This window comes from Mustela putorius, unplaced genomic scaffold (genome assembly GCF_011764305.1).
Source record: "Mustela putorius furo isolate JIRA1106 unplaced genomic scaffold, ASM1176430v1.1 tig00003858_pilon_pilon_pilon, whole genome shotgun sequence".
Classification (NCBI taxonomy): Eukaryota; Metazoa; Chordata; class Mammalia; order Carnivora; family Mustelidae; genus Mustela; species Mustela putorius.
The window spans coordinates 14,942,471-14,959,204 of record NW_025422010.1 but is presented as its reverse complement, the minus strand read 5'-3'; the positions used below and the strand labels follow the sequence as shown (position 1 = coordinate 14,959,204).

Here is a 16,734-nt window from a genome sequence, read left to right as displayed (position 1 = left end):
GGGTTTTGAACCTTTATTTACTGTAGTGTTTGATTTCTCTTTTTCCTCTGTCTTCTGTAGAGATATGAGTAGTTGCTGAACAGCATGTCTCAAAGCAGGGAGAAAAAGGGTATAAATGTTTCTCTTTGTTCATAGAAGTCTTATGACAATGAAGTAATATTTAGAAGCACAGAACATTTGAATATTGGGTTCTCAATATCCTTTCCCACACACTGGAAAGAATTTCACATTATCCTTGTCCCACTTCCTACCTCAAGCATGAAACTTAAAATGTACCTCTTAGTATCTCTTCATCAGCTCTGCTTTGCTCTTTTTTTGCTTACATTGTTTTTTTAGTAATATATTAAATTCCTTATTGAGAGATGCTACTTACTGGTTATTTAACCCATATATAAAAATATATATAATTAAGCTACATGATTACTTGTATAAATCCAAGTTTTTGCCTATTCTGTTGTTGGATCATAGTTGAGAACAAAAGTGAATTCACCATAGAATTTAATTATTTTTGTTTTATTTTTATTTTAGATTTCTATGTTTGAAAAGGGGAAGGCACCTAAGATTGTCAACCTAAGGGAAATAGAAGATGACATGCAGACGTTGTATATAAACACAGCATCTGATAGTTTTGAGTTCAAGGCTCATGTTGAAGGAGATGGTGTAGTGGAAGGGATTATTCGATATCACCCTTTCTTATATGATAGAGAAACTTACCCCGATGATCCATGCTTTCCATCAAGTATGTTAATTTGTTATCTTAGCTACAAAATGTGAAGTTGTGATTTAGGATTTTTTAACAATTAATTATTAGTTGGGCTGTTAAGGCTAGATTAAATTAAACTTTGTTCCTTATGTGTATCTTAGGTGTTTATAATTTTTATGCTTCTTGATTTTTGTGTATATTCACTTCCAGATGAATAAAAAAAGCATTGGCTTTAAAGAGCATATGTTCTTTTCACATGGATTTCTTAATGAACTTTTAGCTATGTACTGCATATTAATCCTAAATGTTCCCCACATTGTCTTCCCATTATCTCTGTGGATATTTATAAAGAAGCTTTGAACTTAATCATGCCAGTTTTTTCTTAATTCTTTCTAATTTTGTCTTGCTGTGGAAAGCCTTCTTAACACTTCAGGTTATAAAACAATCCTGTAGTTTTATTTTTTAACCATTTTATCCTTAAATTTTTAATGCATTTATAATCTCCTTTTTTTTGCATATACGAAGAGGTAGGGCTTTGACTTAATATTTTACATGTGAGTACTTGGTTTCCTAGCACCAGTTACTGAATGTTACTGTTTTTTAAATGGTTTGAAATATTATTTTCATAATAATAATAAGTTCCTATAAGTACATAGATCTGGATTCTTTAAGTTATTAATGTATTTTATGTTTATATATGTGAGTAATGATACTCTTGTAGTTTTATACCATGTATTGATAGCTGTAGGATAGGAAACTCATTATTCTTTTTTGAAAAAATTCTTAATCTTTTGCTCTTCTGGATAAATTTTGGAATTACTAATTATATTCCCTTTGAAAAATCCTAGTGGAATTACTGAAATTGCATTGAATTCATAGATTAATAATATAAAACTTTCTCATTCAGAATACTTGCTTAGTGTATTTTTAGTCTTGTGTGTGTTCTGGAACCAGATTTCCTAATTTGAATCCCATCTTTGCCTCTTTCTGTTGTGTAAACTTTGACAAACTACTCCTTATCACCATATTTCGATCTGTGAAATGGGATGTAGTTTATTTCCTTGTTGAGGTGTTGTGAATGTTAGGTAAGAAACCACCAATGCAAATCCTTAGAATAGTGCCCAGCATTATTGAGTAAGTTATTACTCAGTGGCTCTACCTCCCATGATTTTGCTGAGCCCTTTTTAATTTGACATTTGTAATTTTTGTATGCTGTAGACAAAAAGTTCTTCAAATGAGATCTTAAAATAAGAACCAATCGGTTGATTGATCCAGAGGGATTCTCTAAAAGCAAAGTGATTTGGTTTGATAGAAAGGAACTTCTTTATGTTTTTAGGGAGGAAGAAGGGTTTATTTTGGGTGGGTGCCTTAAAGCCAAAATAGCTAAGGTGTTGACTGTTTCAGGATCATAGTGTTTGATCCTTATTTGAGTATATAAAGATGTTTTGGTAAGAAACATAAAAATGTTATAGGCAGTTGTGCTAATTATGTGTTTGATGCTTTTTAACATAATAATTCTAGCTGTGTATCACCTGAATCTGATGCTTGAGAAGTTAGTATTTAAAATAAAATTAAATTTAGTATTGATTGATTTGTTCATAGTAGGCAAAGTTGTTGCTACTAGACACTAGATTTACCAGTGATTGTTATGTGAACATACTAGTTCTGACAGAATTATGAAACTTCTTATTTGAAATACAGGATTCAAACCTCTGTATTTTTAGGGAAGAGGGCTTCTGCTATAGGGTATAATCTCTGCATGTGTGATCCTTTTACTCTATAAATAGATTTTAAAGCTTGCAGGCTCAGCAGCTAGTGTAGTATCCCTAACACAGATTGATAAGTATATAAGTAACTATATATTGACGTAAATCAGAGACACCCACTGGTAATGTGGAACCACTTTGGAAATCTGCCTGTGTGAGGGCAAACTAAGAGTAAAGCTGTCATTAAGTTTTATAGACAGTAAGCAGTGTGAGAGATCTTATGAGCTTTCGATACAGGTTCTCTGAAGCAACTTTAATATTTCATTTAAAGAAGTTAGTTACTCAGTGGTAAAACATTGCATAAATTTATAGCAATAAACAGTTTGCTCCACTCATGCCTTTGCTTTAGAATTAAAAGATGAAGATGATGATGATGATTGTTTCATACTTGAGAAAGCAGCAAGAGGGAAAAGGCCTATTTTTGAATGTTTTTGGAATGGACGGCTAATACCATATACATCTGTTGAAGAGTAAGTTTTGATTTTTGCTGAAATTACATTGTTTTATAAATCTAATTTTTACCAATTATAATATTAATATTTTGTTCTGTTCCAGCTTTGACTGGTGTACTCCTCCAAAGAAGAGAGGGCTTTCACCAATTGAATGTTATAATAGAATATCTGGTGCATTATTCACTAATGACAAATTCCAGGTCAGCACAAATAAACTGACTTTTATGGATCTTGAGCTAAAATTGAAAGATAAGAACACGCTTTTTACAAGGATTTTAAATGGACAGGTATGATTTTAAATATCAATCTTGAATATTTGCACATGTTCTATTTTAGGTACAGTGAAAGTCACAAGTAATAGATTTGTACTGATAATTTACATGCTTTTTATTAAATCGAAAAATATATGAATTTTTTTCATGAGCGTTTATGTGTTGACATTACTTAAAAATTTCAAACTGATTAGAGTGTGTTTGGATAAAATGTAAAGATCTTTATTTAGATCTTAATATCAAGACCTTGACAGTGAGTAGAAGCTACAGAAGCATGTGAATTTGATGAAAGCGTATGAGAACAATATTATATACTACAAGAGCTATATATTAAAGTGCAGTATAAAAATTTGGTAGGCTTAATTTTTAATGATTAAGATACTGGTTTTCCAACTATAAGTCACAAAAATTTAAGGTGAAATAATTTTTAATCTTGTCCCATTTTTATTTGGAAATGATATATTAATAGAGTAAGGTATATAAGAAGAAATAAATTTAACTTTATGTATTATCTTCCATGAAAGCATGTAGTGTGAAGATTTTCTTCCTTACTAATTATTTGAAAGACAGGCATTAAATGGCTAATGCTTAAGTATAAATCTCTTATCTCCCAACAGGGCAAAGAACAGTAAGAAATAACACATTTTCTTAAGTATTATTAGAAAATACTTCATTTTCATTTCATGTTTTAACTTTCTTGAATAGGCAATACGTATATAAAATATGTAACTAAAAGGAAAAATGTGTTTTGTACAGTAGTGTTTCTCAACTTTCTTTTCATTATCATCCTCATAAGAAGATTTTTAGGCTTTTTTCTCCCTAGTCATTCCCCCAGTGATATTTTCATACTATAGATATACTGTATATGCTTACTATATATATGTATATTCGTACTTGATAAATGGAAAGAGATTTTTATCACTTTGTTGAGAATGTGTATGGTTCACAGCAAGTTCCCATAGGCATCCAGCTAGTTCTCGTTCTCCTAGGCAGCCAGTGTTCATCATTTTTGGTTTATTCTAGCATTTATACAAGGGAAGGAAATCTTTGTTATTGGTAGTAACCATTGAGACCTTGGTTCCAAAGATGATAGCAAAAATTTTCTTTCTTAGCAATGCTTCTGTTAGAAATCTAAAATTATATGGGAAAAAGCTCCAGGAACATGTTTTAATTTTTTTTAGGTTTTCTGAGGGTGGGATATGTGGGAGGAAAAAAGGAATGAATGACAGTGTTTGCAGTTATATTTGTTTACTAGTAGCTATATTTCATAGAACGTTAAATAAATTTTTTACAGGAGCAGCGAATGAAAATTGACAGAGAATTTGCTTTATGGCTGAAGGACTGTCATGAAAAGTATGACAAACAAATAAAATTTACATCTTTTAAAGGAGTAATTACACGTCCTGATCTTCCTTCTAAAAAGCAGGGCCCCTGGGCGACATACTCAGCAATAGAATGGGATGGAAAAATATACAAAGCAGGACAGCTGGTAGGTTTAACTTATTTCTAGATTCAATTTTTAATAGAATTTAAAACTAAATTATTATTTAGTATTAGAATTTAACAACAAAATAATGCATGTATTTGATTCCTCAGGAGCTGGGAAAGAATGAAAAGGTCAAACTGATTTTTTTTTTTTTTTAATTTATTTGACAGACAGAGATCACAAGTAGGCAGAGAGGCAGGCAGAGAGAGAGGAAGGAAAGCAGGCTCCCTGCTGAGCAGAGAGCCTGATGCGGGGCTCAATCCCGGGACCCTGGGATCATGACCTGAGCAAAAAGCAGAGGCTTTAACCCACTGAGCCATCCAGGTGCCCCACAAACTGATTTTAATTATATAATTTAGCATGGCAGTTTTTAGAAAACTCTTTGTTCCCCCAAAGTCTCAATTAGCAAAGTTTTTATTTTTTTCTTGCACTAAACTTTACTCAAATGCCGAGTCTTAATTTTTTTATGTGATATGAAATAACGAATTTTTTTAATAAATTTTTATTGAGCACGCCAACTTGTAAGTCTGCTTGTTGACCATATTATGGAGAATGAAGAGATCTAGGTGAGGTCTTTCATCCTTGGGGATATGATAGTCTAAAATTAGACATAACCTAAATATAAGTAATAGTAAATGAGAAGGGAATAAGTGCTATGGAAAGAGAGATGAATACTGCTTTGGCAGTTTGGAGGGAGAAGAGAGGATTTTCTGACTTTGGATGGGCCTTGGGAGAAGAGCAAATCATTAAATTCTTTGGGCAAGAAGTGCATTTGTAAGGACCTTGAAAGAGGTAGAGACTTGGATTCTTGTACAAGTATTACAGAGGTCAAAGGGCATCCATTGATTCTGTAAATTCAAGTCATCATCATATATTTAAAGCTTTGGAATTTGATGTGATCACCAGAGAAGTAGTTTGTGTAACTGGAGCCTGGTTTTTCCAATATATGGGGGTGGTTAGAATGAAAAGGATGAGCCAGTGAAGGAAAATAGAATGGATAAACTGATGAGATATAAGGAAACTAGGAGAATATGGTATCCCTGAAGTCAAGGGAAGAGTTACAAGGAAGAGGAAGTGATCACTTCTGTCAAATTCTGTATGGTTGTTGAGTAAGGTGCTTTCTCAAAGACCATAATCCGAGCACAGACAATGATAGAGGTTAAGTGCAGCAAAACAGCCAGTAATAAAGTTGGATTGTCCTGCAGTCTGTTGTATGTGGAAGGAAATAGTTAAGAAATGAGCTGAGAAAGTAGATTTTTGTATGAACTATGGTAGTCCTTCTTGGGAGTTTCTATGAAAATTATTCTTAGATTTTTTTTTTTTTAAGATTTTATTTATTTATCAGAGAGAGAGAAGGGGAGAGAGCGAGCACAGGCAGACAGAATGGCAGGCAGAGGCAGAGGGAGAAGCAGGCTCCTCGCTGAGCAAGGAGCCCGATGTGGGACTCGATCCCAGGACGCTGGGATCATGACCTGAGCCAAAGGCAGCTGCTTAACCAACTGAGCCACCCAGGCGTCCCTTATTCTTAGATTCTTAAGGCCAAGTAAGGAAATACCATTAGCAAGCTTTAAGCCACTTAATGTAAAAGGAAGAATTTGTCAGAGTTTGTAATTACTGTTCAATAGTCTGAAAGCAAGATTTTGTGGAGAAAAAGGGTTTGAAGGATATTGGCTTTCATAATTAACTTTGAAGGATTTATGGATCTTTTAGAAAACATGCAAAGCTATGACATTTTTGTATGAAGAAGCCACTGTGTATTTACGGAGATTTGTTAAGAGTAAGTAGAAAACTTACATAAGTAAATATAAATAAATATAACTTTATTAGAATATTAGGATGCTTTTTTCAGTAATTTTTCTGATAGATACCGAGTTTTTCCCTTGAATGAAACAGTTCTATGAGATAGTTGTTAATATTAAGCCTGTTTTAGTAAAAACTAAAAGCCTTTTTTCCAATAACTAAATATTAGGTCAAGACAATCAAGACACTTCCTCTCTTTTATGGAAGCATAGTAAAATTTTTTCTCTATGGTGATCATGATGGAGAAGTATATGCCACGGGAGGAGAGGTTCAGATTGCAATGGTAAGATAGCAAGTAATAAAACATTTTTGTTGAAAGTCTCTTGGTATTGCTTACTTTTGTTTAATGCTGAAATAAAGATACTGTAGTTTATATTTTGCTAGCATTTGGTTTTTACTGTTGGATAAAGTATTGTTAGCATGAATTTTTATGTTTCTTATTTGGTGTTTTAAATAATCTGTAAAGCTTAATATCTGGATGCCCAACATTTAACAAACATGCGTATGTTATTTCTAGTTGTCCTAGTGATTTTGTAAAGCATTGTAAATTTGTAAAAACATTTCATCCACGTTGGAGTAAAAATTGGAGCCAGAATTCTTTCTCAGGAGTGAATAACTCCAAAACTAAAGTGGGCTTTATCCTTCTCCCATGTTCTTGTTAATATTTGAATGATATTTAATTATGCCTAAGGAGGTTACATGAAAAATAGAAATATACTCTGTGGTATAATTTTAATAATAGCTATTATATATATACTGAATTAGGGTATAATATGTTTCTTCCAAAGAAACAAGTTTTTATGCAGCCGAATTTGAATCGTTTTTTTTGAAATGTTGGTGTAAATTTTTTTTTTTTTTCCAGGAACCTCAGGCACTGTATGATGAAATAAAAACTGTGCCAATTGCAAAGCTCGATAGGACAGTTGCTGAGAAAGCTGTGAAAAAATATGTAGAAGATGAAATGGCAAGGTAATTCACATTTCAAAATGCAGGATAAGAATAACAAGAAAGCAGAAAATGAATTATAGTGCTTTTAACTGTTCTTGAATATGTTGTTATGGACACATAATAGGACATTTGTAGTCTTAGATTTATACATTGTGATGAACTTCTTGCTGTTAAAAAAAAAAAAAGGAGAGCTCTGGTTGTGAAACAGATTCCTATATTTGTTTTGTATAAAATTTCCTCCTTTTTCTATATCTAAAGTGTTACTGTTAGAGGCACTATGTATCTGGTATGTTAGAAAACGACTTGGTTTGACCTACAACTAGAAGAAAATTGTAGTAACTGTTGAGAGGTTAAGATTAGTTAGGTAAGATTGGTAAAGATTTATGGGGGGAATAGTACAAGAGAAGTAAAGGAAAGTAGAAAAACAAAACTCTTTGTAGCTCTCTTTTTTATTCTTTGAGGTTTTAATTTTTTTATTTGACAGAGACACAGTGAGAAAGGGAACACAAGCAGGGGAAGTGGGAGAAGGTGAGGTAGGCTTCCAGCCGAGCAGGGAGCCTGATGCGGGGCCTGATTCCTGGACCCCGGGATCATGACCCAAGCTGAAGGCAGATGCTTGCTCAGGCACCCCTGTTTGTACCTCGGGTGTAGCTAATGATTCAGTCATTTTGATTCTTAGTGAATATCACTAATAATTCTTCTTAAAAGTTTATCTTCTCTTCCAAAGGTAACTTGTATTATAAAAGAGCAGAAAACCACCAAAAAATGGGCAAATCCTGACAATTCCTGATTCTTAATACCAAGAGATTTTCAGGAGTCATAGTAATAGTTAGGGAGGAAAAAATTTATAGATTATTAACATATAGAAGTATAGCTTTAACCTTTCAAAATATATCAGAAATAAATATTCAAGTTTCCATTGACTTCTCTTTATCTCATTAAGACCATAATTAACATAGTTCATGAAACATTAATGTGCTTGTTTCATAATAGGCTCCCTGATAGATTGTCAGTAACTTGGCCTGAAGGAGATGAATTATTGCCAAATGAGATTAGACCTGCTGGAACCCCCATTGGTATGTTTTTTTCCCCTCTTAATATGGAAAAAATGCTTTTGATGTGCTTTATGTATTTAATTTGTAAAAGACCGTGACAAATTAAAACAAATTAAAATGCATTATTAAGACCTAGCAAGCTCATCCCTTTTTTTTTTTTTGGTGTAACTAAGACATTCTTATTTTAAATTTTGGACTGATAGGTGCATTAAGAATTGAAATACTGAATAAAAAAGGGGAAGCAATGCAAAAGCTTCCAGGAACAAGTCATGGAGGGTCAAAGAAACTCCTGGTTGAGCTCAAAGTTATATTACATTGTAAGTATGCAAACTAATTTGGATCTTTAATATTGTTCTTAAATGTGTAATACAGGTTTTAATATTTTCATATAATCATTGATTTAGCACTCTGATAAGCACAGTAGATTTAAGTTCAGAATTTCAAATGTGTTATGACAGATTTTTTAATGATTTTTCTGTTTGTTTGTTTTTTTTTTAAACTCTAGTCTGAATTTTCCCAAGTTGGTAACTATGGACTAAAATAAGATACGGTGTATATTTTTATAGGAATTTGTACTAGATAGGAATTCAGATTAGATAATCCACAAAATATATTATAAATAAAAAAAAAACTATGGCTCTGAACCTGTAGGGTAGAAATACTTGGTTTAAATTAGAGGCCTGGTAGAAGAGAACTGGATATTGTTCATCTTGTATTTCCCTGATTTGAATTGTCTTGTTTGTTTCCTGTTCATTGTTTTCGTCTTGACTGCCTAAAAGTATTTTTACTTCTTATATTTAATAATCTGTTCTATCATTATATACTTGTGTGTCTCATCCATGAATTTTAAAGACACAATATTTTATTCAGTGTATGTTTATTTCCAACATTTAAAAATTAATCAGTGATCATTTATTATTTATACCTTGTATAAATTTGTTAGGTGTCTCAGCCTTGGCTGTTTGGCTAACTTATTGATATACTTGTATTTTTGTCCTCTGTCACCCTCTACATTGTACTTCTCCAACTTTGTGTATGGGTAGGGGGGGCTTAGAACAACATATATTTATTAGAGCTCTGTAGATCATACATCCAGGATGGGTTTCATTGACTAAAATCAGAGTGGCAGCTGTATTGATGGGGGTGTCTTGGTCATTCGGTTGGGCATCTGCTTTCAGCTCAGGTCATGATCCCAGGGTGCTGGGATTGAGCCCTGCAATTGGGCTCCCCTCTCTCTCTCTCTTTCTTTCTCTCCTGCTCCCCCTGCTTGGGCTCTCTTTCTGTCAAAAAAAAAAAAAGTGTCGGCTGGATTGTATTCCTTCTGGAGGCTTTAGGGCAGCCTTTCCTCTTCCACATTCTAGAATCTATATTCTTGGCTTGTGGCCCATTTATCCATCTTCAAAGTCAGTAGTGTAACATTCTCCAGTCTCTCTGTGACTCTGCCTCTCCTGCCTCTCCTACCTCATAGTTTTTTTTTCCCAATCAAAAATACTTTTTATTATGTTAAAATATATAAAACATAGATTTATCATTTTAACCATTGTAAGATATACAGTTCATTGGCATTAAATAAATTTATACTGTTGTGCAACCGTTAACTACTGCCCATCCCCAGAACTTTTTTTTATCATCCCAGACTAAAACTCAGTAGTAATAACTCCCCCATCACTCCTTCCCCACAATCTCCTGGTAATCATTGTTCTACTTTCTGTCTCTATGAATATGACTATTTTAGGTATCATAGTAAAATACATGAAATCATATTCTAGTGACGTATGTACCATGTTTTGTTTCCATTTATTCATTGATGGACACTTGGGTTGCTTTTATTTTAGTAGGTATTGTGAATAATGCCACTGTGAACATTGGTATGCAAATATCTGTTTGAGTCCCTGATGTCAATTCCTTTGGATACATACCCAGATGTGGAGTTGCTAGATCATATGGTAATTTTAATGTGTAACTTTTTGAGGAACTATCATAACTGCTTTTCACAGTGGCTGCACTGTTTTACATCCCTGGCAGCAATGCACTGGTGTTTCAGTATCTTCACATCCTTGCCAACATGTATTCTGGGGTTTTTTTGGTAAAAGGCATCCTAATTGGTGTGAGATATTTGTGGTTTTGATTTGCATTCCACTAATAATGGGTGAAACTGAGCATCTTTTTATGTGCTTATTGATCATCTCTATGTCTTTTTTGGAAAAATGTCTATTCAGATCCTTTGCTCATTTTTTAATTGGATTTTTGTTTTTATTGTTGTTGAGTTGTAGGTGTTCTTTATACTTGGGTAATCAATCCTTAGCAGATGCTATATAATTTGGACATACTTTCTTTTCATTCTGTGGACTGCCTTCTCACCTATTGGTGTTTTTTGATGCAGAAAATGTAATTCAGGTGTAGTCCAGTTTTTCTGTGTGTGTATTTTTTTTAAGATTTTATTTGAGAGAACAAATGGGCAGCACAGAAGGGGAGGGAGAGGAAAGGAAGAGGGAAAGAATCCCAAGCAGGCTCTGCATAATCGGATGTGGTGATGGATCTCATGACCCTGAGATCACCACCTGAGCTGAAACCAAGAGTCAGACACTCAACCAACTGAGCCACCCAGGTGCCCCCGATTTTTCTGTTTTTGCATTTGTTGCCTTTGCCTTTGGTATTCTATCCAAGAAGTCATTGCCAAATCCAGTGTTAGGAAGCCTTTTTTTTTTTTTTTTAATCTAAGATTAGTTTTATTGTTTTAGCTCTTATATTAAGTTCTTTGATCCATTTTGAGTTTAATTTATATAGATTAATTTCTTTTGCATGTGGATATCCAGTTTTCATAGCACAAATAATCAGAAACATGTTCTTTCTCCATTGAATAGTCTAGGCATTCTTGTCAAAAACATTTGACCATACATTCAGGAGTTTATTTCTAGGCTGTCTGTATATCTCCCGTTATGCCAGTAGTGCACTGTTTGGATTACCATAACTCTAGTAAACTTTGAAAGGAAATGTGAGTTCTCTAACTTTGTTTTTCTTATTTAGAATTGTTTTGGCTGTTTGTGTCCCTTAAGATTCCAAGTATATTTAGTACTGGGTCTCCTATTTCTGCAAAAAGTGGTATTGGGTTTTGATAGGGATTATATTGCATCTGTAGATCAGTTGGATTTATTGTCATCCTAATAATCCATAAACATGGGGCTTAGTGGGTTGGGGCCTCTGCCTTCGGCTCAGGTCATGATCTCAGGTCCTGGGATCGAGCCCGTATCAGACTCTACTCAGCAGGGAGCCTGCTTCCTCCTTTCTCTCTCCTGCCTCTTTGCCTGCTTGTGATCTCTCTCTCTGTTAAATAAATAAATAAAATCTTAAAAAAAAAATCCATGAACATGACTTGTATCATCCAGGTGTGCTGAATTTATTGACTGATAATAAAAAAATAAAGCCACTTGAGGGGTACCTGGGTGACACAGTTGGTTAAATATCTGACTCTTGGTTGCAGCTCAGGTCGTGATCTTGGGATCATGGGATTGGGCCCCGTGTTCAGCTCCCTACTCATTGCGGCGTCTGTTTAAATTTCCTCTTCCTCTCTTTAAAAGAAATATTTATAAAAAACAAAGTCACTTGAAATCATCCTTTTTTAATGTGGTTCTGTCAGCGACTTGATGTATGTTTTTGTTTTGTTTATGAATTGCTGTATCTTAATTCTGCTTTTTCAATTTTTAAGTCATTTATATAATTTCAAAGTCAGAAATAAAACTTCAGAGAAGTTATGTCATCCCTCTACTCTGTTTACTTTCTCCCTGTTTGGGTAGTAATTTTATTCGTTTTTGGCTTATCTTTCCTGTGTTTCTTGCTATAATGCTGAGCAGGAACAAATATATTTATATTATTTCTTACTCTTTCTTACAAAAAAGGTAGCATATTTTATATGTATGTGTATTTTTATTCCTTCTTTCACATAACAATAGGTCATTAGATCTTAGCAATTCTATATAAATAAGCTGATATTTTAATTTTAGTCTTAGAAACTCTTAAGGAAAATTATTTTAAATATCAAAAGAAAGTTATCTCTAATATTTTGTACCAATGAATCTTATTTATAGAAACATTTTTAAGAATTGAAATAAAGGAATTTTAATGAACCAAGTGAATAATTTTCATTATGCAGTTCACTTGTGCATAGGATAGCTTTAAATCCTTTGATGAAGTTTCAAAACAATTTCTAAAGATGTACAACAAATAAAGATATTTGATGCCAGTGTGACATTTCATATTCATGTTGTATATTCAGTTTCTCAAGGTATAAATATTTCTTTTTTCTTTTATTAAGCTTCAAATGGAAATAAAGAAATCATTTCACATATTAGTCAACATGGAGGAAAATGGCCTTACTGGTTTAAAAAAATGGGTGAGTTACTATTCTGAAAGTTAAAAATTATATCAGTATTATGTTGACTTGATTTTTAATTTCTTCTTAATTTGTCCAGAAAATATTCAGAAGTTGGGGAATTACACATTGAAATTACAAGTTGTATTGAATGAAAGTAATGCAGACACTTATGCAGGAAGACCACTACCATCAAAAGCAATTAAATTTTCTGTTAAAGGTAAGTGAAATACTACTTACATAATATACTCAAGATGGCATTTTAAATAAGGGGAGAATAGATAGGAAATTCAATAAAATATGTTTGGCCAGTTGTGATCATCATGATCTTACAATGGCTTTATGATTCTGCTTCATAATTGCATTTCTTCTTTAAGTTTTTATTTAAATTACAGTTTTAATATGTTGTGTAATATTAGTTTCAGGTGTATAGTACAGTGATTCAACACTTCTGTACATCACCTGGTGCTCACCACAAGTGCACTCCTTGCTTACCAGTTAACCCATCTTCCTGCCCCCACCCCTCTGGTAACCATCAGTTTGTTCTCTATAGTGTGTCTGTCTTGGTTTGCCTTTGTCTCTTTTTTCCCCTTTGCTTTATTTATTTTGTTTCTTTGATTCCACATGAGTGAAATCATACAGTATTTGTCTTTCTCTCACTTATTTTGCTTAGCATAATCATCGGTAGCTATTTCTTTAAAATTTTTGAAGGCATCATCTTCTTCTCTTGCTGCTGGTAACACCTAAAGCTATTCTGTTTCCTGACCTTTGCGTGTGGGAGCTGTTCTGCCCACCACCTTCACTCCATTCTTCCCTCTTCCCTGACGCCCAGCTGTTTGGAGAATCTTTTTGTTGTTGTTGTTCTACTTTCTGAAATTTTAAGTTCTAGGAAATTTTCTTGAATTACTTTGATTTCCTACTGTTTTCTACATCATTTTGTATTAAGACAGTGGACATCTTGACTGGTATATTAATACTCTTTTTTCTACTTTCCATCTCTTATTTTCCTGTATTATGGGAGATTCCTTTAGCATGACATGCTACTACACTTTCTATTGAATTTTTCCTTTCTGCTGTCATTTTGTATTCTCTGTTCACTTTTCAAAGCATTCTCTGCCTCCTTTATGAATTCAGTATCTTTAATAATTCTCTGAGACTATTAGTAATAGTGGTGGTCTTTTTTGAAGCATTTAAACTTTATTTATAGTCTGTTTCCTCCATGTTGGTTTTTTTTATGTTTGCCCTTTCATATAGCAGATGCTTTCTTACATGACTGGTGAATTGCTTATATTTATCATAGGACATTTGAAAGCTTTTATTTCATTTAGGATGATGATGGGAATTTTTAGACTTTCTCTCTTAGGCAGTCTAAATTCCCCAAAGTAGAGCCTTCTTGTCTTCTGCTAGGAGGGTAAACACCTGGCTGCCAGCATTTTGGGAGCAAGCTGGGGAAGGCTCTTGGGGGTCTCAACCTACCGTATAATCTTTCAGTTGGTATTTTCAGCAAACTGTGACACTTTTAGTAGTGCTTTGTCCCTCAATTCTTAGCCCTACCCTCACCTTCCTCAGAGAATACACTACTATTTGTTGCTGGAGCTGAGGAAGGCAGTTGACTGGTTTTGTGTATTGAGGGGTGGAGATCTAGGGAACTCTTTTCTCTTTTGAAGATTTATTTTAGAAAGTGCAAGAGAGAGCACAAATGGGGGAGGAGCAGAAGAAGAAACAGAATTTTAAGCAGATTGCACTGAGCGTGGAGCCTGACATGGGACTGGATCTCACAACCCTGAGATCAAGACCTGAGCAGATCACGAGTTGGACACTTAACCAACTAATCCACCCAACCACCCTACCACATTTTTTAGTAGCTGAAGAACATATACCATAGTATAGACATGCTATAGCTGAAGCAATTTTCTGTTAATGTATATTTCGATCATTTCCAGTTTTTTGCTATTACAAACCATGTTTCTATATGGAAAAATTTTATGGTGCTTTGTGGACATGTGCTAGAAATTCTCTAGGATGGATAAGAAGTAGAATTGCCAAGGTGACAAGTGTGTGCCTTAACATTTTAAATATATTTGCTCTTCCAAAAGGTTGTACCAGGGAATCCTCATCAACAGACCATGAGAGTTGTGGTTTCCTTGTGCCCATTCCTGGCCAGCGTCTGTATTTATCCTGGGTGGTGGTCAGATTATTCACTTATTAGATTTTGCACCTCTTCTCACCTTTCTTGGACTCTCTCTGTCATCTGTGAAAACCTATTCATTTGCTGTGCCCATTTTAATAGTTTAAAGCTGTGGTTCTCAAATTTGACTTTCTATCTGAATCACCTGGAGAGCTTTTTAAGACATTGGTCTGTAGGGATCACTCCCAGAGTTTCTGGGTTTGAGTGAGCCCTAGAATACACATTTTTAATTTCTCAGGGGATGGCTGAAACTGTTTGACTAGAGGCCACGCTTTAAGAATAGCTAGTGTAGGGGCGCCTGGGTGGCTCAGTGGGTTAAAGCCTCTGCCTTCAGCTCGGGTCTTGATCCCAGGGTTCTGGGATAGAGCCCCACATCAGGCTCTCTGCTCAGCAGGGAGCGTGCTTCCTCCTTCTCTCTCTCTGCCTGTCTCTCTGCCTACTTGTGACCTCTGTCTGCCAAATAAATAAATAAAATCTTAAAAAAAAAAAAAGAATAGCTGGTTTATAGAAGGTTTTTATGTATTCTGGATTTTAATCCCTTGTTGCATATGTTGTACATATTTTCTCCTATGGAGCATCTCTTTTAACTTTGTGTATTTTAACCAATAAGATATTTTAAATTTTATCAAATATATTCTTTCATAGCTCTTGAATACAGTAGTCCACCTTGTATACAGTGGATATGTTATAAGACCACTCCCAGTGGTTTTCTTGAAACTGCAGATGTTACCAAATCCTATATATACTGTTTTTCCTCTCTATATGCATACCTATAATGAAATTTAATTTACAAATTAGGGACAGTAAGATATTAACAATAAAATAGAACAATTATAACAATATACAATCTTTTTCTTTCTTAAAATATCTTATTGTACTACTATACTCACTCTTGTGATGATGCGAACTGATAATATGCCTATGTGGTAAGATGAAGTGAGGTCAATGACCTCAGAATGGTAACATAGTTTTAGGCTTCTGTTGACCTTTTGACAGTATATCAGAAATAGGATCATCTGCCTCCAGACTACAATTAGTCACAGATAAGGTGGGGACGGGGTGATATTGTGTTTTGCCTTAGTTTTTCCTATGATAATGTTATAGACTTTTTATTCTAATAATTTCATAATGTAAAAAATTTTTTTTCTACCTCTGGAATTTTACTTTTATGAATAGTGAGATAAAGATCTAACTTTTCCCAAGTGGCTTATAGTTATGATTTATAATAGCTTTTTAAAGATTTAAAATGCCATCTTTATTATAGTTTAGTTTCCTGTATATAAAATATGGCTGTTTCTGAGCTATAATGAATTTGATTATCATGTTTACTTTTTTTTTTTTGTTAAGAGGGTAAACCAGAGAAGTTTTCATTTGGTCTTATGGATCCTCCTTTTCGTGTTGGAGTCCCATTCAATATCCCTCTGGAATTTCAGGATGAATTTGGTCATACTAGTCAACTAGGAAGTGATATTCAGCCAGTTTTTGAAGCAAGGTAATCTGAAGGATCAACCTATATGTGACTTTTCATATTTACTGAGCATTCAGTCTTCTTTTTTTAGCTTAAATTATTTATATGTTTAACTTCACATGTATCATTTAAAGTGTTTAGTGTATTTCATATTATCTGGGGCTTTTAGTTAGCCCGAGCTATGCTTTGTGACTACAGTGTCATATATAAAGTGCTTCACTAAAGTT

At 33.8% G+C, this 16,734-nt stretch overlaps 1 protein-coding gene across 4 annotated transcripts in view; it reads left to right on the top strand.

Annotated features, from left to right (window-relative positions):
- Positions 1-16,734, top strand: part of SMCHD1 (structural maintenance of chromosomes flexible hinge domain containing 1) — a 146,193-nt gene that overhangs the window by 44,158 nt on the left and 85,301 nt on the right. For all 4 annotated transcript variants that reach the window (XR_006602060.1, XM_004742791.3, XM_045065413.1 and 1 more), the window contains 11 exons: positions 529-739; positions 2,819-2,939; positions 3,025-3,208; positions 4,488-4,682; positions 6,649-6,762; positions 7,342-7,448; positions 8,421-8,503; positions 8,686-8,799; positions 12,795-12,872; positions 12,952-13,071; positions 16,387-16,531. Coding sequence is in view for 3 of the 4 variants with exons in the window: in XM_004742791.3 (XP_004742848.2) it covers positions 529-739; positions 2,819-2,939; positions 3,025-3,208; positions 4,488-4,682; positions 6,649-6,762; positions 7,342-7,448; positions 8,421-8,503; positions 8,686-8,799; positions 12,795-12,872; positions 12,952-13,071; positions 16,387-16,531 (1,472 nt within the window). In the remaining variant the exon portion in view is untranslated. The remainder of the gene's footprint in view (positions 1-528; positions 740-2,818; positions 2,940-3,024; positions 3,209-4,487; positions 4,683-6,648; positions 6,763-7,341; positions 7,449-8,420; positions 8,504-8,685; positions 8,800-12,794; positions 12,873-12,951; positions 13,072-16,386; positions 16,532-16,734) is intronic.